Source organism: Cornus florida, unplaced genomic scaffold (assembly GCF_030987335.1).
Source record: "Cornus florida cultivar Cherokee Brave unplaced genomic scaffold, ASM3098733v1 CherokeeBrave_3.0.0_Hap2_Chr03, whole genome shotgun sequence".
In the NCBI taxonomy this organism is placed as follows: Eukaryota; Viridiplantae; Streptophyta; class Magnoliopsida; order Cornales; family Cornaceae; genus Cornus; species Cornus florida.
In genome coordinates, this window is record NW_026775573.1 from 6,841,146 (window position 1) to 6,864,297 (window position 23,152).

The following is a 23,152-nucleotide window of genomic DNA, read 5'->3' on the forward strand; positions in this document are numbered from 1 at the left end:
CGTGTTCATTCTAGTTTGAGATCCATTCTAGTTAATCATGATTGCATAAAATCTATATCTAATAATGGTACTTCTATATGTTTAATTATTTTTTTTTGGTCTTCCTAAGTAATTCTATATTAACTATTAATTCTGGATTCTTAAGTGTTTGGAGTGTATTGATTGATTGTATGTTTTGTTGTTAGAGTCCTTAGAAGTTATTTGTGTTGTAACACAAGATTGTGGGACTAGGGATGGGATTTTTTTTTTTTTATGTTGGGTTAGAATTAGCTGATCTATTACTATAATTTTGTTATTCACTACAAGAAAATATAAAAGTAATGACAAAAGTTTACTTTTTCCAAATGATTAATAATTCTAAAATTTGCAAGTGATAGTGGTCTTTTAAAAATGAGTAAAAGATTATTTGTCTTTTATCTTTTAAGTGATAAAAATGCTAGTCACCTTATTTCTTCTCCTTAATACAAAATGCAACCATGCTTGATTTCTAGCTAAGAGTGCACCAATGTGTCATTCTTTATTACTTGCTGGAGTAGTTTTCATTTAATAATTTTGTAAATTAAAAAATATCATGTTGCAGTCTTTTAAATGACACACACAAAAGGAACAAAAAAGGAACCTTAATGGGATAGGACCATGGATGAGGAAATTGAAAGAGTTATACATACACATATATATTCAAAATTCATCAATTCTAGTGTATCCATAATTGATTTTGTTTTTGCTAAACCAGTTACATGGATAAGTCTTGGATTCATCGTCATGCTAGGGGTAGTGAGGAGTATAACAAAGGCATAAGAGACTTCAAAAAGTTGGCTAACAGACATAAAGATTTAAGTCTCAGGTTTGAAATCTTTTGTGTGACCAATTCTTTAGGAGTCACGATTGTAGACAAAAATAAAAAATAAAAAGAAAGAAAAAAATTAACAATGGCAAAATGTTTTGTTTTAACCCGAAACAAAAGAAGTAATGTTTTGTTATATAATGGTTTGAATTATATTCGAAAGCGTGTTTGGTATGTTTATTGTTACAAAATGTTTATTTGTTCGATAATGCTTGTGCATTGGTTTTAAAGTTGATTCCATCATCTTTCATGGCTCACGTTATCAACTAAGTCAGCATTATTCCAAATTGGCGTAAGTATCAAGAGTTGGGCTGTTTGAGGGATTGTGTTTGGGCAAGTGAAATAAACAGAAAAGCTGCTTTAGGTGCCTATTTAAGGCAGGCTGAATCCCAAGAGGCCAAGCAGACACAACACAATCACAAATAGCTAACCATGCTGAAAAACTCTCATTTTCATTCAACTTTTTTTGTGATAGATCTGGCATTGTTTCGTTAGCATCAGATCTACTTAATTGGCTGTTCTTACTGATCATGTATGATCGAGTAGAGAAGAGATGTGACTTAGGCCTTTAATTTTTTTGCCATAACCTCTCTGTGCTTTGTGTAACTCTGTTTTGTGTGTTAATGATGTTACCGGAGGAATTTTTACCACTGCATAGCAAACATATCACTCTTTTCAATTATTTGAACTAAAATTCTCATCATCCTTAAAGTTAGAGTGCGTTACTTTTGCCTTAATTCCAAATAAAATTGGTTTTCTTGATGAAAGCAATAGAAATTACTATGTATTAATTATCTAGGTTGCATCAATTTCTCTATTAAATTACTTCATTGACATTTCAAAATGCAGGATAATATGGTGGCCCAATCAAAGAAATCTATTAATGTGGATGCTAGTAGTCCAATTCCAGTGAATGAACAAATATTGGAGAATTGTCTTGGAAAAGGAAAGGGTACTTATTTCCGTGGGTTTGGTCATAGAAAGAAGGCTGCACGAGGACGTAAGAGGAATGCCAATAGTGCAGAATTGGTGGCAGAATTAGAAGCTGAAGAAAAATGTGATGGAATGATGGAGTTCATAAATGATTTGAAGGCAACTGTGGCTAGTCTTGCGGAGAATCAAAACAAAATGTGAAAAAAGTTTTTGATTAGAAACTAATTTTTTGGGATTATATATGATGTTTTTTGGTACTGTTTTGAGAATTGCTGGAAGTGTGATTTGAACTACCTATATATATTTTAATTAATGGTTATTATTAGTGTTGACATTAAATTTAGTTTGTGTAGAAGTAGATTATGAATGGATAAAGCATGTAGATTATGAATGGATGGATATAGCAGGCTATGAATCGAATATAGCATATGCCAAAAAATAAAAAATAAAAAATAAAAAAAATACATCATCCGTCCCAAATACCAATTTGAGATGGCATAAACATCCGTCCCAAATACTCAATTAGAACATGGCATAAACATCTGTCCCAAATACTCAATTGGGACAGAATAAAATTTCGTCCCTAATGCTCAATTGGGACGGAATAAAATTCCGTCCCTAATACTCAATTGGGATGGATAATTATCTTCCGTCCCTAATACTCAATTGGGACGGAGTTTTATTCCGTCCCAATTAGTCCGTCCCTAAAACCCTTTTAGGACGTTATATATAGAGACGGTTGCATTAGCCGTCCCAAAAAGGTAGTAGGGACAGATTGGGCACCTATAGGGACAGTTTTTTTTGTCCCTAATATCACCATTTCTTGTAGTGACTATTGATTTGAGATTGAGTGTATAACGTTATTAAAACTCTAATGAAAAATAAAACATTAAATATCTAGTCATTATAATTTAGACTCTTCAAATCATGCGTAGGGCCTTATTTTTGAGGATCTAATTACAATGAACATTTAATATTTTTATTTTCACGAGACAACCATTCTTATAATATGAAGACTCTTCAAATCATGTGTGGGGCTTTATTTTTGAAGATCTAATTACAATGGTTTTAATAACGAAGGCCAATTCCCGCTCCCACTCAATTTTTAATCATTAATAATTAGGGTTTTCAATTTATTCATTTATATGATATCATGCATGCAAAACGCCTTGATCTTAATCCAATTAAATTTAGAAAATATTTGGACTTTTAAATGATTCACTAATATTTAATTTGAGGCACACTTTAAAATAATTTACAAAAATAATTTTTCGTTTCCCAATAAGTGCCCTCAAATTAATTAGTAATCAAATCCAATTGATTTTCATAATTTAATTAATATAAATCAAGTTATTTAATTAAATATCATGAATCCAATGCATAAATAATAATTAATAAACAATTATCTATTCCATGTATCACATATATCAATAAATGACAGATAAAGCAAATAAAAATGGCCAATGGAATCAGCTTTTAACATTAAATTGCTCTAAGTATTGCGCGAGGGTCCTTCGTCAGCTTCCAAACACCCGCAGGAGGTTGGTACGCGCTAAAAGAGGTAAAACAATGCATTGGATGTGCCTGGAGAGTGAACAGCACATCCTCACGTGCTGGCACGCGCTAGGGGAGTGTGCTAGAGAGTCCCCACGCGCTGGGGTCACTTGCAGGGAGTCCCCACGCGCTGGCACGCGCTAGGGGAGTGTGCTAGAGAGTCCCCACGCGCTGGGGTCACTTGCAGGGAGTCCCCACGCGCTTGCACGCACTGGGGAGGTCAGCAGGCGCGTCACACGCACCGGGAGCAAGCTTTAGCGCGTGGCACGCGCTACCACGCGCTGGGGAAAGATGCATTAGCTGGCGCGTGATCCCCACGTGCTAGCTTATTGGCTGAGCCTCTCATTCCTTGTAGACGCGCCCACACAGGATCTAAACCGCTGCATGATGACGATCCAAGGGTTGCCGGTGCGAGCGCATGTGTACCACGTCGCATCGGATTAGCCTCCCTTATTCCGCCGTCGATTTCGCCGCCAGCGACCGTATAATACCCCTAATTTAAAAAAGATAGTCTCGGTATTATTTTAATAGTTTTAATTGCATTTAATTATTTAGTTATTTTCTTGGCTAATTGTTTACTTGTTTAATTGATTTAATTATTTGTTTAAATTGAATTATATGTGATGATGTGTATTTATTTAGGAATTTAATTGTTTTATTTTTATTTTTATTTTTTTTATTTTATTTTTATATTTTTAAGGAATTGGATATGGATAGTAGTAATTGATCAATCAATTGGGTTCCATGGACTACTTGGATAAGGGGTTTAATGGGTACGGATAATTACCCATGTATATGTATATATATATATATATATATATATATATATATATATATATATATATAAGGAAAGTCCTTAAATAATAATCTGATATATATTTATATATTATATATAAAAAGGAGTACACATAGATTATACATAACATATATTTAAGTTACCTTTTTAATATTTAAATTTTATTTTATTTTATTTTAGTTTGTCTTAGAATGGAAAAAGGATTAGGGTTATTTTAGTTGTCTATAAATATATAACTATAGAGTTGTGAAAGATGTTAGAAAATATATCACGTACTATATTTTAGAGAGAGAAAGAAGGAAGAGGAAAAGGAAGAAGGAGGTTAGGGTTTTTATCAAATCCCTAAAGGCAAGTTTTAATTCTTCTCTTCTCCTTTGATTCGTACCCTATGCATGTTAGATTAATTCTAGATTCTTTAAATAAATTAATTGAATCTAATTATATGGATTTATTTGAAAAATTCAGTTCATGTGTTTTAATAATGGGTTTGAAATAATTTTCATATTTTGATAAATTAAATTTTCATGTGTTGTATTATAGTTTGGGTTTTAATTATGTTGTAATATATTATGGGTTTAGTATGGAGTAATTTATATAATTCAGATGGAATTAAATTTGGTTCACAAGCGCCGAACGAGGAAACCATTGACAGTTGATTTTAAAAAAAAAAAAACCAAACAAACAGATTTTAATTTAATGGTAATTAGAATTTCTGTTTGTTTACTTCATGCACGCGTAACAAGGAATTCTTTTAGTTTAGTATGAACCAAATTAGCATGAGCATGCATCAGTTATATGCATGTACAAATTCTGTGTGTTTTCCTTTCATGCAAGTCGAACGAGGAACTTTTATAAACATGCATCAGTTGTTATATTAATTGAGACTTTTTTTTTTTTTTTTTCCCTTCAGATGGTTAATAATACTTGGATTAGTTTAATGTATGTGTGAGAACACATGGGCATGCCGAATGAAGAAGAAAAAAACAAAAGTTAAAGGCTGCATCAGTAGTTAATATTAAATGAAATTTCGTTTTGTTTTTTTTTTTTCTTGATATGATTAATATCAGTTTGGATTAATTTGCATAAGTTTGTAAATAGTAACTGATATAAAATTTAATTTAAAAGATTAAATTAATTAAATAGGGTTGAGTTAAATTATTTAAATCAGTTAATTGAATTTAAATGAATTTAATCAGTTTGTGGAAGAGTACAATCAATTGAGATGCATGTTAAATTTTTTTTTTTTTTTTATGAGGTAAATTAATTGCATGATACTTAAAATTGTTATTTTTGCTTAATTAAATGTAAGTGATGTACATATGATTACATCATATTTATTTGGATTATTAGATGTAAATATTATTTACATTGTCATTGGATTTGAAACTTTTATTGGATTATGATATGGATTAATGCACCATTATGGGATGGGGGTATATTAGGGACGGATTAATTTAAGAGTTAAGTCCTACCTATTTTTAATAAGGGAACGGATTAACCATAGTGTTAAGTCCTACTCATTCGTGTCAGGTCAACGGAATAGTTGGATGACATATTATTAAAATAATAATTGGATAGTTTATTTTTGATGGTTGGATAGAACGGATTTTAAATATATAATTATACGCTATGATATGAGCTTGAGTTTCAAGATCAGTGGTTAGGGTGCGTATATTGCCAGGGATGTGTAGCTAGATATAGCGTAGTTGTGTACCCTGGTAAGTCTAGGTACTCATGCCCACTATATATGCGTTTTGCATGTTGCCTACTATTCAGGTTGAGACAACTCTATAGTCTAGTGAGGTTCCTTTAGTGTGTATATATCTACATATGGACTATTTAGTTATTGTTGAATTAATTAGGATGTGTACGTGTATCGGTTCTCTGTTTGGGATGTAGTAGATTAGAACTTGTTTGTGGACCTGACCCACCATTATTTTTCAGGTGTTCGTCAGTTCCAGTCTTAGAGATTGTTCGTGCCGAGCAGAGACAGCCATTCACTCTTCCGACTCTACGTAGGACTCGTCTTCATTAGTTACTTATTATTTTTATTTCGGTTCAGTTATTTCAGTTAGGATATTATTAGGGGTCCACAGTATGAATTCCCGAGTTGTAGTTTAATTAATTACTAGTATTCGAGGATTGGAGGATTTTATTATTGGATTTTTAATTATTATTTATTTGAGGATTTTAAAATAGGTATTTATTATTTAATTTCCTTCAGCTTATTATTTATTTATTTATTTATTATTCTTTTTGTATTCAAATGCTTGTTTAAATATTAATTGTTTGATGAAATTGATCAAAATTAATCAATAAATTTCGGAAAATATAAATTAAGCCCAAAAAATTTCAGAAAAATTCCAAAAAAAATTTAGAAAATTTCTGAAGCCTAATTTAACCCTCTTGGACATTTTCGAAACTTCATAGCATCCTTTGATGAAGATTTCATGGCTTTAAAAATATTTACAATTTGAAATACAATGGAAAAAATTAAATTACATCATTGAACTTTCAAACGACTAAATCAAAGCCTTAATTACATTCATCCAAAGAAAATATTACATTCAATTAACCTATAAGCTTCATCCATGGTCCAAACACACATCATCATCCATTCACAATTATACATACATCATCTTGTATCAATATATAAAATCATACATCAACATACATTAATTTATATTTATAATTTGGATCCATAATGATGATTTTGATAAAATCATGATCTCTAGTAATGAATCAAACCATGCTCTGATATCATTGTTGGGAAACGTGCTAGTTTTAAAAATTTTTCGAGGGATTTTCATTCACAGATCTTGATCTATCACATAGAGACAAGTTTTATGCAAAAATAAAATATGATGTATCATTCAATTAACAAATTAAATACTTACATCAAAGGTCTGAGTAAACCTTTAAATCTTTCCTCTAAAGTGAATGTTCTCATTTATTGTAGATCCCTTAGCAAGATGATTTATTCTTGAATCTCCATCTTCTTGGTAATTATTTTGCCTTTTGGAATCACTCATAAGTCTCCATGAATGACCTTGGAAAATTAGGCTTGTGGGAGCCTCCATTAGATGAGAACACTAATCCTAATTTTCTAGAGAGAGAAAATATATTCCTTTTTCCTTCTTCCAAAAAATCACACCTAAAATATACATAGACCATGTATATATATAGGCAACATAAAGATAAAGAAAAGGAAATAATAAATCATTCTCAATCTCTAATTCACATATCTCAAATCTAATAGGATTCCAATATCAAGTTAGGCTATGAGTGAGAATCTTTTGGGTTTATTATTTTATTGGCTACAATGAATTAATAATTGGCCCAGTCCATGGACCCAATTCAATTAATTCATAAATTAATTTCTACTCCACTAAAAGAAATTAATTGAACTTCAATTAAATAATAAATAGCCTCTAAATCAATGTTGTACTTTGACCTCTCTATGCATAACCAGTTATCAGATAAATAAAACCATCAATCCGACTACTTAATTAATATATTTATTTTGGTACCATTGATTATATTTGGCTCGATCACAATAAAACATTTGTTTGACAAAAATAATAATTTAAATAAATAAATATATAATAAATCATTTTGTCTAAAAACACACGAAGGCTTTCGAATTTACTTTGTGATCAACCATAATTAATACAAAATAAATACAAGTAGCAATGATTCAAATATTAAAAATATAACTCTCTAACTATTAATTACATAACTATCCAAAGTGTCGGTCTAAGGATCCCGAAGTATCCATCGAACAAATCAAAGTAATTATTAATTAATAAAAGAGTTTATACTTTTCTCATACTTAAGAGTCAAATGCCACGACTGTAATAGGGAGCAATTGCATATGACGATTCTCGCAATATATCACAACCTAACGCGGATCTTGTTCAAGTCTTAATTAATTATGAATCCATCCCTAATTACCGACTATGAACAATTTATAATTACTATTTATATTCATGTATTGATCACCATCACATACATATATAAATATTTCTTGTAATCAAGATGACACTATTAATTCTATAATGAATCAAAACATAATACATTGAATTCACCAATTGTATCAAATATAAATATTTCAAAAATATCAGGAATATATGTCACTATAATCCAAATAAGAATTTACTATGCCGGAGCATATAAATCCCAACAGGTAGATGGTGGTTAAGGTGTTTCATTGTTTGGGTAATTGAGAATGTTAATAAAGGTGAAGGACACTAGATTACTTTATCCTGCTTCTGTGGATTTCGTATTGGAAGGTTGATTCTGGGTAGTAGTGTGGTGATGGCATTTGGAAACAGCCACGTGGAGTTGACAATAAAGGAAGAGAGTTTGGTCTTGCTGTCATAGCTTGTGTCACTGATCTGTTGGGGAGAGACAAGTTGGTGTAAAGGTCCCAGGGGACTCCAATTGTCAAACCAAAAATTGGAATTGCTTCCATTTCTAATTTCGACCTTGACAGAAGGTTGGATAGTAGCCCGAAGGTTAAGAAGCCTCCTCCAATTCCATGAGCACTGTCTAGGTGTCTTCACTTTCCAAATGTTTCTTCCTTTCAAGGGATAAGTTTTAATCCATTAAACCCAGAGCATATCTCTAGAGTTAATGATGTGCCAAAAATGCTTCATGATAGCAACTTCATTCCATGTTGATAAATTAGGAAACCCAAGGCCACCAGCTCTTTTGGGGAGACAACAAGTGTCCTAATTTACTTTAGCTCTTGTCTTTTTGAGCGATGGCCCGGACCAAATTAAGGAAAGCCTTGAAGATGCTATCCATATCAGTGATAATGCTCATTGGGAGGATGAACTTTGGGATACAGTACATTTGTGAGGAGAAAAACACATCTTCAGTACATTTGCTTGAGTTTAGGAGCACAAATTCTATAAAAAATCATCTTTAGTTATAAATAAGATATAGTTAATAGTTAATCAATCATATATAAATATTGCATTTGAATGTTTAAATATAAAAATTACTTTATTATAATATTGGAAATTTAAAAAGTAATTTGGTTTAAATTTGATAGATAATAAAAGCCACCAGCTCCACGAACACCCAATACTGGTATCACATCCCCAAGCAATTGCTCCATCCCTTAGAATAGGATTTTCTACTTTCTTGTGATTTCCGCGCAAGTTAAACCATTGAGATAAACATTTCAAACATTTATTCAGTGAGTCTCAAAGCCTCAACTCATAAGAGTTGCTGCTCACAAAGGACACTATAATTTTATTTATAGGCATCCTAAATAACCTCACCTGTTACTCCAGATATTTATAATACTATAAATTCTCTACTATTTTAGAATATTCTTTACTCTCCACAAACATCTACAATTCTTTTCAACTCTCTCTACACCGTTTATGCCATGTTCTAGTGTATTGCCTATGTGTCGTAGGTTCGTGCAATGTATTTGATTGGTTTCTAACTATAAACTCAAATTTAAATATGGACAATACTTTGGCCCTCTCCGGACGCTAAAGTTCATAATCTCCGCTGATGTGGCTAAATACAATTTAGATGCATATTCAAAATTTTAAATTTTTTAATTATGGTTATTATTAAATTTCTTACGGGTTAAACCCGACTCAAATTATTATTATTTTTTTTTCCGATTTAAAATTTATAGAACCCTTCTTTTAGCAGGACTCTCTTCTCTTCCTTCCCTCTCTCTATCTCCCAATAAATCTCCATACTCAACATTCATCTAAAGCCCTACTCTATTTACATCAATTAAATACTTAACTTTTATTCAATATATAAAACAATATACAACAGAAGCTCATAAGTGATACAAAACTACACCAATTGGAATTTGGAGTATTCACAAACTTTCAATCTTTCTTTTTCATATTTTCCGGCCACCAACTAGAGACAAAAAAAAAAAAAAAAAAACCTGCTGTATCAATTGAAGGTGTTAGGAACTTGGGAGGGGTGAAAAAGACAGAATTAGCTCGGACAAAAAATAGATTTACAAGAAAAGTTAACTCTGACTATAACTAGATGTACTAAAAAAGCTTTATTCAAATATAGGTTAATATCAATTTTTTTATATAATATTTTAAATTCCTATTCAACACTTGATATAGTACATTCTTTAAATAAATTTCTAAATTTCACCTAAATTTTTTTATATTCTTTAGATAGTATAAATTTCGAATGAGAACTTTGTGATCTATATCATTGCTTAAGATGGGTTTGAGATGGCCATCAATTCATTCAATTTTTTCCAAGTTTTTTCTCTCTATGATCAATTCTGAAATGTAAGCTAAGGTATATAATATTGTGTCTATGTAAGTGCTAGAACATTTAATTGAATTCAACGGTATAATAAAATAAGAAACGAACAAGCAAAAATCAAAATAAGATAACATGCGCAATCAACCTTCTTAATTTATGATCTACTATGTCACAATTCAATTCTAATTCACATCACATAAAAAATATATTTGGTTTGGGGAATTCCCATGTATCAAGTACAAATTTTCGGGTCGAATAGTAAAATTTAGTCTTGTCAAAAGCAATAATTGAAAAATAAATCAAATCATATGATGCCCACTTTATGATCAGTGTTCTACATATCTACATTATAGAACAAGCATTTGGATTTTCATCACTAAACAACTGGGGAGCATAGACATAGTGAATAAAGTATGGAACATTTCCCTCCTTTGTTTTCGCCTCCACTTTCTTCTCTTCCTTGAACTCTATAATTTCCGTGGTTTCTTTTGTTTTCACTTCCACTGTAACCTTGTCTTCCTTCTTCTCTTCCTTCTTGTCTTCCTTCTTCTCTTCCTTCTTGTCTTTCTTTTCCTCCTTGTCTTCCTTCTTGTCTTCCTTCTTGTCTTTCTTTTCCTCCTTGTCTTCCTTCTTCTCTTCCTTCTTGTCTTGTTTGGGAGATATTATCTCTGCATGTTTGTGCACCCTCTTCTTCATGAATGCCAAGAGCTTTTCGGACTCGATGGTTCCTTCAATTGTTAGAGTCTGAGCTTTCATGTCAGTTTTAACATTATGAATGCCTGCATTTGTCAATAGCAACTCTCATGAACTGTTCTTGAACAAAATCGACAATTTTGATACAATTATTTCCTTTAATTACCTTTGTTCTTGAGTAGTTTCGTGCGCAAATCGCGCTCACACTGGTCACAGTGCATGTAAGCGTTTATTTTTGTTGTCCTTATTGTTTCCTCAATTCAGTCCAAAAAGAAAAAAACATAATTAGTCATTTTGCCAAAGCTTTTTTACAAGAGCTTCGTTCTATTGATGCACTTAAATTAATGTGAACTTTTCAATAACAAATGATTGAGTAATTTGGATATTCTGTGCACAGAATTGTTGGAAGCATATGATACACTGGGCCAATATATTAGAAATCACAGATTGATAGGACTATTTTTTCATAGGCATCCAAACACATCACATTCTTAATTAACTGTATTTTATTATTATTATTATTATTATTAATTCAAAGGACTAAAAAATTTATTCTTCCATATTCCAATATTGAGTTATATAAAAAATGAGAATAATATGTTAACTAAAATAAAATTTTACTCTAATTATCAAACCCTACTTTATAATCTAGAAAATTTATTTAAATCGATCATGCAGCTTGTTCAGTATTTGTGTTAAGTGTTCTTACCTTTTTGATTTCCTTCAATACTGAAACTTCTTCCTTGACCTTCACTACCTTTTTCTTACTGATCCTCTCTATTCTTTCATGCATTTTCTTTGCGTCAAATGTTCCTTTAACCGTAATTTCTCCACTCTCAAATTTGACGTCAACACTGTGTACACCTGGTTAATCGAGAGAGAAAAAAAAAAAAAACGAAAAAAAAGAAAAAAAAGTGGGACTTCCATTTGCATGCTCTCTACATAATCAAATAACTCTCTTATTTTTATTATTATTATTATTTTTTCCTTTAACATTTCTCAGTGTTTTCTGGTGCGATGTGTATACAAAGAGTATTATTATATACGATCATATACATAAAGTTAAGAACATTATAATGAAGAAGTAGCATACCTGGGGTTCTCATGAGAGGCTTTCTGATATCATATGCACATTTTGGGCAGTGTAAATGAGCTTTGTAAACAGCGATAATCGCCGATTCGACCTTTTCTTTTTTATCTTCTTTTGACATTGTACCCACCAAGCTCTGATGATCAACGAGCAAGAAACTCACAAAATGAGTCTCTAATAATATCTTGATCAAATAGAGATCAGAATTAATCAACCATAGGAAAGGTATAATGTATTTGGTTTTGGTACATTTAAAAAAAAAAAAAAAAAATCTAGTAGGTGGGTAGTTCACTGGCTAAGGGAAACTTGGTAGAGAAGAAAAATAATAAATAAATTTATTGAGAATGAAGGAGAGAACAATGTCTTTACTTATGGGGTTGGCTTATCATAATGTACCATTAATTAGATGTGATCCAATTGACTAATTGAACCATACACTTACCTGTCATCCAATTTTTAATTTTCAGTAATTTAGTGTTTGGAGTTTCATTGTTTTCAAAAGAAAAAAATGCTTGATTGAAAGACCTCTAGAATCAAAGTGCGTTATGTGGGTTAGGGCTTCATTTGTTTGGGTTGGCCTTCTCGGCCTTGTTTGTTCTTGTTTTTGCCCTGCTCGGGTCCGGCCCAGTTCCTTGTATAGTTATTATGTGTTGAACGAAAATTTCTCAAACTCCAATTTTTTTTTTTTTTTTTTTTTTTTTTTTTTTTTAGCCGGACAATGGTTAGTAATTAGTTGAAGAGGGAGAACCGAACCTAGGATTAAGACCTGATCCTTTTATCACTCATGCAACCCCGTCACACATATCTCTAATTCCAATTCAAAGACATCATTTTTCGAATATAACTTCGCTTCAAGACATGAAATAAAAATGTCATTATAGGTCACTAAAAACATTAAGTATTAAAAGAAAAGGTCGGTTTGGTTTTTTTTTTTTTTTTAAACCTTGCTTTTGTGAAAGAAAAAAAAGAAAAGAAATTCACAAGTAAGGATGACAAAAATTCCCACCCCAGCAGTCCTGTCCTATTTATGGCGGTTTGGGAGAACCGATTATGCAAATGGAACAGGAATGAGGACTACTTTAAAAAATCAAATAAATTTTAGAATAGTTATAAGAGTAAAAAAAAATAAACAGAAATGAGAAAAAGAACAGGAATAAAAATGGGAAATGAGATGCCCACCACAAACCTTCCCATTGCCATCCTTCATAAAACCTATTATTATATTGAGTTGGCAATGTATACAAAGAGAGCTGGGATTGTTTTGAGGCATTAGTTAGGGAGTCCTTGGTGGATGAGAGTATGAAATAATTTAAAGTTAGACATTAATTAGAGAGTCCTTGGTAGATGAGAATTCTAAAGACATTCAAGTTGATTAGTTACGTCTCTTTTGGTCCTTTCTTGCTTTCTTGTGCTACACGCAGTACAAGCCAAAAATGACTTTGACAGAACACATGCATTTGACAGAACACATGCAGTAGTCAATTATCAAATTAATTTCATTTACTATCCCACTTGCATTTGCATGCCCACTGTGCACCATTATTATCCCATTTGTTATTTGATGAGGTTTTATTCTAGTGCCATCTTTTTCAGGACCACAGTTAATCCCAAATTTGGGGGGATTATACCATCCACTTTGGATACTTGTGTCCTGCCCATTCATCACCATAGTTGTATTGGTATACTATTTCCTATTTCTTTTGTTCTTTTTGCACATTATATATATATATATATATTATATTTTAAAATAATATTTAAATAAATAATACTATAATATATAACATAATTAGATCGTTTTTTTTTGAACAACACCTCTCACCATCTGTATATATCATTAAGCACTCACTCTAGTTACACCCTATAATACCCCTACTTTAGCAACCCTTTTCTTACTAACACCAATCATTCCGATCGCAGCCGTCCAAGTCAAGCCGTCAAATCTGGGCCGCCATGTTGATTAAAGGCGAGACAACCATGACGGATGGAGGCTATTGTCATGCAGTAGTCAATTATCAAATTAATTTCATTTACTATCCCACTTGCATTTGCATGCCCACTGTGCACCATTATTATCCCATTTGTTATTTGATGAAGTTTTATTCTAGTGCCATCTTTTTCAGGACCACAGTTAATCCCAAGTTTGGGGGGATTATACCATCCACTTTGGATACTTGTGTCCTGCCCATTCATCACCATAGTTGTATTGGTATACTATTTCCTATTTCTTTTGTTTTTTTTGCACATTGAGGACATTATGCCATTTAAGTTTGGGGGTCATGTGATTAATGTGGGCAGCACTCTCTCATTGAAGTCACTATAATGCACCTGATAATGGAGTCAATCATCAACAGATATATCGATATAAGATCAAAACATCCATAATATCTAAGAATAAAAACAGTATAATGTACATCACAGTAATCAGACCAACAGACTGGCCGCAAAAATGGAATAATAGTATCAAAGTATCAGTCTGAAAATCATGAGTATAAATGAGATAAAGAGAGAAAGGTCAGGCAGAGGAAGACAGTCTGGCTGGGTGTGAACCCCGGATATGTCTAGGGGTATTATAGGGTGTAACTAGAGTGAGTGCTTAATGATATATACAGATGGTGAGAGGTGTTGTCCAAAAAAAAACGATCTAATTATGTTATATATTATAGTATTATTTATTTAAATATTATTTTAAAATATAATATATATATATATATATATATATATATATAAACGATCTAATTATGTTATATATTATAGTATTATTTATTTAAATATTATTTTAAAATATAATATATATATATATAATTATTATTATAAAATAATAATTTATAAATATATAATTTCTTATAATATATATAGTTTAATATAATCAAATAAAAATATAAAATAAATGAACCTAATTAAAAGTCGAAATTAGAATTTTATTCTATATCCTTAATATAGATTCGTCCGGTTATGGTGTTAACGGACTTAGTGGCGTTTATCTCCCAGGTTATAACGACTTGTCTTTCTTCTGTAGTAGCACTGCAAACCAAAGGAATATGCGAACTGGATCGGTGTAGTACTCTCTGACTCGAACTCTGACTCGGAGTCACTAACTAAGACTCGAACCCAAAGATTAGGACTCGAACCCACAGACAATTATAGAAGAAGAAAGAAAGAAGAAGATAATTCAGAAAGAAAAATAAATTTCTGAATTGGTGTGTTAGCAAATGATCCCAAAGGGGGGATATTTATATTACGCAAAGTGCCTTTTCGTGTATGGGTACAACCATGGGTCATGTTGGTTCAGTACCAGTTGCAACTTTTTAGAAACAGATGCAATTCTTTAGAAAACAGATGTCACCCTTTGGAAATAGATGCAACCATTTGGAAAAAACTAACTTTTAATTTAAATTCAAAAATCAACCACCCATTTAAATAAGCCTAATTCAAAAATAAAGGTCCAATTTCGTTAAAAATTAACCACACTTTACAATCAAGTCCAAGCCCAAGCCTGGACCGGGTTAGGTCAGGCGAGCAGGGCGTGCGCGTGTGTGGTAAATGGTTTGGACCCAAACTTGCCTAGGTCCTCCCCCTCTTAAAAACTTGAGTGCCCTTAGACCCAAACCCAAGTCCCAAACTTGGCTTATTTAAACTTCAATTAGTTTCAATATTTTTTCCATTTTGCATACCCATTTAGGCTTATCAACTACCTTACTTACGAGCTAATTTCTCATTGACCCGAAAACGAATTTGAAAAAATAAATATACCAAGTTTATCTCTTTGCGGAGAGAAACACATTCGTTTATAGATCCGTAAAAAACCTATTAGCGGAATCTACTCCAAAATTTCTATTTTGCATACCCGTTTCCAACAAGAGTGATGATAATATCACCTACTTGGTGGAGACGCACTCCGGCAAAAGCACGATCTCTGAGAGATGGATTTGGATATATATATATATATCAAAACAACCAATAGAAGGTTTTTCCTTTTAAAAAAACTGACTTGTTTTATTTCGTTGTAGGGACTGAAATGGTATTCCTTAAGAAAAGGAATGCTCATTCGTGGCCTTCTCTTTTCTTTTAGGGAATGTTTACTCATGCAGGTGTGTGATAAGATCTGTCTTTAATGAAAGTCTAAATCTCGTCAATGTGACCAGAAATCATACATTTCATTCATTCGTACGTGCAAAACGCAACCTTAGAATTTTAGTGTTTAGGTAATGAAAAATATTTTTGTATATTTCATAATGTATAAGGATAATAAGGTAATATGAAACATAAAAGGGGCTGGAGCACCTATCCCCGTACCCGTCCCAAGCCGGGTTTTCATTCTCTCTCCCTATCTGACCACCACACCTCCATTTTATTGCCCCCATGGGTGCGGTGCATGGCAGGGTAGATATATGACATTCTTATCGATATACATGCTGTCACGCCCACGCAGAGCACAAGATGACAGCTCAAAACCTTATTTAGATTATTGTATGTTTATTTTATATAAGATCTCTTGTTCCCCATTGAGATTATAACTGAACAGAAACACGTTTTCTTTCTTTCTTCTCTAATGTCTATTTCTTTATCAGCTTCGCACTACATTTACATGGCTTCCTTATTTATTGATGCTGTTAAGGAATTATTAGTAATCACACCTTCACTGTTTACCCTTTTTTTCTTTCTACAACCTACCTACACATGCTACATCTCTCTCTCTCACTCTCTCTCAACACTTATTTTTTCTCTCACACATTTATGGTGTGTAATTTACAAGAAATTATTAAATAGTAGTTGACTAATTTAATGAAAACTAACTGATCATGAAATTTTGTAATTTATTAATACACTCTTGTGAGACTATTTTTTCAATATGAGAGTCTGTATTTAACTCGTCCACTAAGTGTTAATGGTTCAGGACTAGTCAATAATTCCTCATAACTTACGAGTCTCACCTTAATTTTGCATACTTTATATATATATATATATGTTATATCTCTACACATATATAAAACACGCATTTCATAATAATGGTCAAGGCCGCCTAGATCCTGTGTGAGGACTAAAACAAATTGATTAATTAGGTCTTTTTATATTTAAAATAAAATTAATATTTTTTATTTAAGAAAGGAATGCGATATTCGCAATTCTCTTTTCAACATTTGCATTACAATATTAAATAAAATAATAATTCTAACTTTACCTTTATAAGTAAATAATTATTATTTTTTAAATAATACAACTTTTCTTTCATATTTTTTCTCTTTTATTTATAATTTTTAATATTTTATATATCTTTTGACAAAACAAACAAAATAAATTAAAAATTGCTCATTGATTAATTGGTCAAAATTTGTACAGGTGTTCGAAAATATATAAATTATTTTTAAATTAAGAATGCTGGGCACATGTCCAAAACTGTCCATAAATGTCTCTCGCACATTTATGGTGGAGAGTATGTAGACTCCCACCTTAATTATTGCATGCTATGTATATATATATATACACGCACATATATGTTTTATCTCTACACATATATAAAACACTCATTTGATAATAATGGTCTTGTGTGAGGACTAAAGCAAATAGGTCTTCTTATATTTAATATAAAATTAATATTTTTTTATTTATTTAAGGAAACATACAAAACAATTTGTGTACTCAATTGATGTGTGAGAGAATCCAAAAAGAAATATAATGTTGAACAATTGTTTTTTTTGTTGGTTAAATGTTGAATAATTGTTGATATGTAAGAAAATTTAAAAATTAGAAGATGTGTGAGGTTGTTGAGAGAAAAATTTAAAGGAGTATTGATCAAATAAAACTTCCCATTAAAGAAACTTTAATTGACCAATATAGTAACAGTTACTATATTTATTTAAAAATTAATAGAATACAAAAAAACATATTTAATATACACTAAATATATATATATATACATGGGTAATATATTGAGATCACTTTGAATTATTGTTTTAACGTTAAGCCGCCACTGCATAATTGTGTATCCTATATATATACACACAATGACCAGAGAGCAAGACCACAATGCAATAACAAGATACTAGTAAGAAACGTTCTTCCCATGAATGCTGGTATTGCAGAAACTACTTACGCCAATAAATCAATCCTTCAGGTCTCTCTCTTTCTCACATTAATTTACATAGAATTAAATTTTTTTTTTCTTTTCCAAAATACATTTACATATATAATTAAAGAGTACAAGGTTTCATTCTTGAACAATGACATACCAGAAAGCAAGAGCACAACTGTCCACGATGGAAGCAAAAAATGTTCTTCACATGAATGCTGGAATTGGAGAAACTAGCTACGCCAATAATTCAATCCTTCAGGTCTCTCTCTTACACATTCACACACACACACACACACACATATATTCCTAAATACATTCACATATAATTAAATTAAACAGTACTTGCCTTCCTTTCGAACAGTTTAAATTCAGACTATATATCATAACTCTTTATTTTCCACTTGGACAATTTACTGTGTCCCCCTTAATTTCTTCAGAAAACAATAATACAAAAGGCGTGGCCAGTATTAGAAGACACCCTCAATGACATGTATAATCAAAACTTCCCAAAGTGTTTTCAAATAGCAGACTTGGGTTGCTCGTCAGGTCCAAATACCCTTTTGGTCATCTCCCAAAGCATCAACACAATTCAAGGTTTGTGCCAACGAAATGATTGCAAAACACCGGAATTCCAAGTGTATCTAAATGATCTTCCAGACAACGACTTCAACACCATTTTCAAATCACTACCGAAATTCTACGAGGAGAAGCTCAAGAAACGGAAGGGAGAAGAGTTGAGTCCTTGTTTTGTATCGGGAACGCCGGGCTCTTTCTATGGCAGGCTTTTCCCGAGCAGAAGCTTACACTTCATTCATTCCTCTAGCAGTGTTCATTGGCTCTCTAAGGTACTTAGCATCTTCATTCAAAATCCATAACCATGCATTAATGTCAATTATGTCACATAATTATAGCTTTACTATGTAACTAAAAGACAGGTTCCTGAAAGGCTGGACAATAACAAGGGCAACATATACTTGGCGAATACAAGTCCTTCCCATGTGGTTGAAGCATACCTGAATCAATTTCAAAGCGATTTCTCAACATTTCTAAGCTTACGCGCAGAGGAAATAGTACCCGGAGGGCGTATGGTTCTAACATTCCGTTGTAGAAGCATTGCAGATCCTACGAGCAAAGATTGTCGCTGTCTCTGGGAGCTCTTAGCAGAATCACTTCTTGACATGGTGGCTGAGGTGTGTAGACCCTACAAACAAATCCATTTTTTCGAAACGTCATGACTTTGACTCCATGTATACATAATAATCATATGTAAAAACACAACTAAGCCCATGTTTATCGTCATTCAATAATTTTCCTTTGGATCTCTAAAATCTCATAGTAATCACATTAATTTGGTTTTAGGGGCTCATCGATGAAGCTAAAGTTGATTCATTCAATTTGCCCTTTCATGCACCCTACAAGGATGAGGTGAAGGCTATAATTCACAAGGAAGGATCCTTTACTCTGGACAAGCTAGAAGTTTTTGAAGTGGATTGGGACGCCAGTGACAAAGATGATGACAAACATTTTGTTTTCGACAAATATAGGAGTGGGAAACTTGTGGCGAGTTGCATAAGAGCTGCTATGGAGCCTATCTTGGCTAGTCATTTTGGTGATACTGTGATTGACAAACTCTTTGCAAGATTTGCACATCATGTGGCTGAGAATCAGTCCGTGGATAAACTGAAGTGCTTCAACATAGTTGTTTCGTTAACAAAGAAGTGACCATTCACAAAGGGCAAATAAATGGTGTTGCAATTTAGGATTTAGAAATATGCTATGTTAATTAACATGTATGATATATATATATATGTGTGTGTGTGTGTGTGTGTGTGTGTGTGTGTGTGTGTGTGTGATGTTTTTCTGGCACAATAACAACAGGCATATGCTCTGCCCCTCTAGGATCTAAGAATATGTATCAGTATTTTAACATTGTGCGTGTGGTACTTTGAAATAAAAAATTTATTTTAGCAGTACTTGATACTTTGATAATCATTAAATTAAAATAAAAAACTAATTCTATGATCACTTCTATACTTCATCTCTTAAAGGGCATGCAGGTGATGAAACCTAGAGTTTCCGGTGTTTGCTCAGTATCCAAGAAAAAACAGCTATTTTACAAGAAGAATGTCTTGCAACACTAGTAAAATGGAGAGGACCTCCCATAGCTTCAATAAAATAGGAAACAGCTTTTGAAGGTCAAATTAGAAAACTCCAACCAAAAAAATAGCCCTACTAAAATTGCTTTTCCATGATATAGTACACATGCACACAACTTTCAAAGGTTCTCTGAGCAGAAATCAATTACTAATTGATACGTAAATAAATATGTCAACTTTATTTAATTTATTATTTACATGCTGATTAATTATTGATCGGAGCTTGTGATTCAAAAACCAACAGTCAAGCAAGTAAACCGGTGTTATTTAAAGGGATTTTTACATATAAATGGAGTTAGGGAGCCATATTTACTTATGGATGAAGTCAAAGTCTTATATTTTCACAAAAATGAGTTTGACCTAAATGATGACATGGCACATGAAGTTTTACTGTTTAAAATTTTTGTTACCTAAAATACCCTTCTCTCTATTCCAATGCATTTACCTTATTACCCTTAGTTAGAAAATATGATACCTGAAGGCCAAAAAGTGGTACCTTCAGTTCAAAAACGTGGTACCTTTAGAACAAAAGTGGTACCTTCGTAAAATGGACTTATTTTTGCAATTGAAAATGGCATTAAACCCCACACCGCTAATTAAGTTGTACATTACATCCATAAACAGCTCCATTAGCGCCATGAATAACACAAAATATTCTCCAAGCTAGCTAAGCGAGTATTTAGAAAACATGGTACCTAGAGCCCAAAAAGTGGAACCTTCAGTTTAAAAACATGGTACCTTTAGAACAAAAGTGGTACCTTCGTAAAAGGAACTTATTTTTGCAATTGAAAATGGTATTAAACCCCACACCGCTAATTAAGTTGCACATTAGATTCATAAACCGCTCCATTAGCGCTATAAATAACACAAATATTTCTTAATTATCATATACTACATCTAAATAGTTAGTATGGTAGATTTTTTTTTTCGCACCATTTTAATCGGCAAGGCTGTTTGGGACTTTTGAATAACTATTTCAATAATGCAATTGTTAAAAAAATTATGGTATCCAAAGATCATGTTTGATATGGATCTGGGTCATAATTAAATCTTTAGAATTTTTCAATGATAATAGAGAGACAATTTGGTCTCTAGACCTCTTATACATGAAGACCATTTAGAATTTTGATATCGATCTGGGTCCTAATTAATTGTAGAATGCTACTTATATATATATTAATTGTATGATGAGAATATAATGTTTATCATGAATTCAAACATACATCTTATACATTATAACTTAAAGAGATTAATGTGTTATTGAGATTCTGGAATGCCCCAGTCTAGAATCATATTTTTCTTTACATACAATTATAATTATACTGATGTGTTATTGAAATTTTGGAATGCCCCAGTTTAAAAATTCTAGAATGCCTCATCTTATGCATTTAATTATGTTTTTTCATTTTGTTTAAGAGTTTGAAAATTTGTCCACGTTTTCATTTCCTCTCCTTCACCTTTCCCGTTTCGCTTACTTCTTTAAGGTTAGTTAATTTTTTCGTTAATGTGATACAATTAAATGTAGTAACCCCCCCCCCCCCCCCCCCCCCCCTTTTTTTTTTTTTTTTGACTTTGTATGGATGAGTGGGGGCTAATATTGCAATCAAGACTTTGTATGGATGAGTGGGGCTTAATAAATGTTCAAACTTAATAATTGTGTTCTTATTTTGCAAAAGATGATTGCTTCCTTTAAATTTAGTGATTTAGTTTTTTATTTCTTGTTGACTTTATTAGATTGGATGGATGATAACTTTTTTTACATTCGTGGTGATTTAAAGTATTTTGTAGACATGGTACTTCACTTGATGATTTTGATTTAATGAAAAGTAATGGATTTTGGTTGTTCTATTTAATAAATACATGTTAGGCTCTTCTATTTAATAAGAAGGTTTATAAATTTTTCAGCAGTAGTTTATGAATCTAATGTGTAACTTAATTAACGGTGTGGGGTTTAATACCATTTTCAATTGCAAAAATAAGTTCCTTTTACGAAGGTACCACTTTTGTTCTAAAGGTACCACGTTTTTGAACTGAAGGTACCACTTTTTGGCCTTCAGGTACCATGTTTTCTAAACACTCGCTTAGCTAGTTCTAATGGAGCTGTTTATGGATGTAATGTGCAACTTAATTAGCGGTGTGGGGTTTAATGTCATTTTCAATTACAAAAACAAGTCACTTTTACGAAGGTACCACTTTTGTTCTAAAGGTACCACGTTTTTTAACTGAAGGTACCACTTTTTGGCCTCCAGGTACCATGTTTTCTAAACAGGGGTGATAAGGTAAATGCATTGGAATAGGGAGAAGGGCATTTTAGGTAACAAAAATTTTAAACAGTAAAACTTCATGTGCCATGTCATCATTTACGTCAAACTCATTTTTGTGAAAATATAAGACTTTGACTCCATCCATGAGTAAATATGACTCCCTAACTCCATTTAGATGTAAAAATCCCTTATTTAAAATTCTAGATGAGTTGGCGATGGCTACATAATTATTAGTCAGCAGGAATTATTCAGTAGTCCCATAATTGATAGAGTGAAGCTCATATGTGAATCGTATGGCAGATACAGAGACTTGTGAACGGAAAAAATAATAACATATCTATAAAATTGTCTCTTTGGGTCCTCTTAAATTGGTATGATACCATTCGGTGATGGATCCAAGAAATTTTATAAGGGAGGCGGCCTTTTAATAACAACATAAATAATATATATATATATATATATATATATATAAAACCATC

The 23,152-nt window shown here is 32.0% G+C and overlaps 2 protein-coding genes across 3 annotated transcripts; one reads left to right on the forward strand and one right to left on the reverse strand.

The window, feature by feature from the left end:
- Positions 1 to 10,543: 10,543 nt before the first annotated feature.
- Positions 10,544 to 13,447, reverse strand: LOC132299239 (heavy metal-associated isoprenylated plant protein 4). 2 transcript variants are annotated; one of them, XM_059795744.1, is made up of 5 exons: positions 13,363 to 13,447; positions 12,187 to 12,319; positions 11,803 to 11,957; positions 11,260 to 11,347; positions 10,544 to 11,179 (listed from the first exon to the last, which is right to left on the reverse strand). In XM_059795744.1, the coding sequence occupies exons 1-5, from the start codon at positions 13,381 to 13,383 to the stop codon at positions 10,743 to 10,745; spliced, it is 834 nt and encodes a 277-aa protein (XP_059651727.1). In that variant the 5' UTR covers positions 13,384 to 13,447; the 3' UTR covers positions 10,544 to 10,742. The 2 variants fall into 2 exon arrangements, with proteins under 2 accessions (XP_059651727.1, XP_059651726.1); XM_059795743.1 differs by having other exon boundaries at positions 13,370 to 13,432.
- A 4,689-nt stretch (positions 13,448 to 18,136) lies between these two features.
- Positions 18,137 to 20,226, forward strand: LOC132299243 (benzoate carboxyl methyltransferase-like). Its single transcript, XM_059795749.1, has 5 exons — positions 18,137 to 18,295; positions 18,414 to 18,512; positions 18,691 to 19,098; positions 19,189 to 19,443; positions 19,613 to 20,226. Exons 1-5 carry the CDS (start codon positions 18,245 to 18,247, stop codon positions 19,973 to 19,975), a joined length of 1,176 nt encoding a protein of 391 aa, XP_059651732.1. The 5' UTR covers positions 18,137 to 18,244; the 3' UTR covers positions 19,976 to 20,226.
- Positions 20,227 to 23,152: the final 2,926 nt, after the last annotated feature.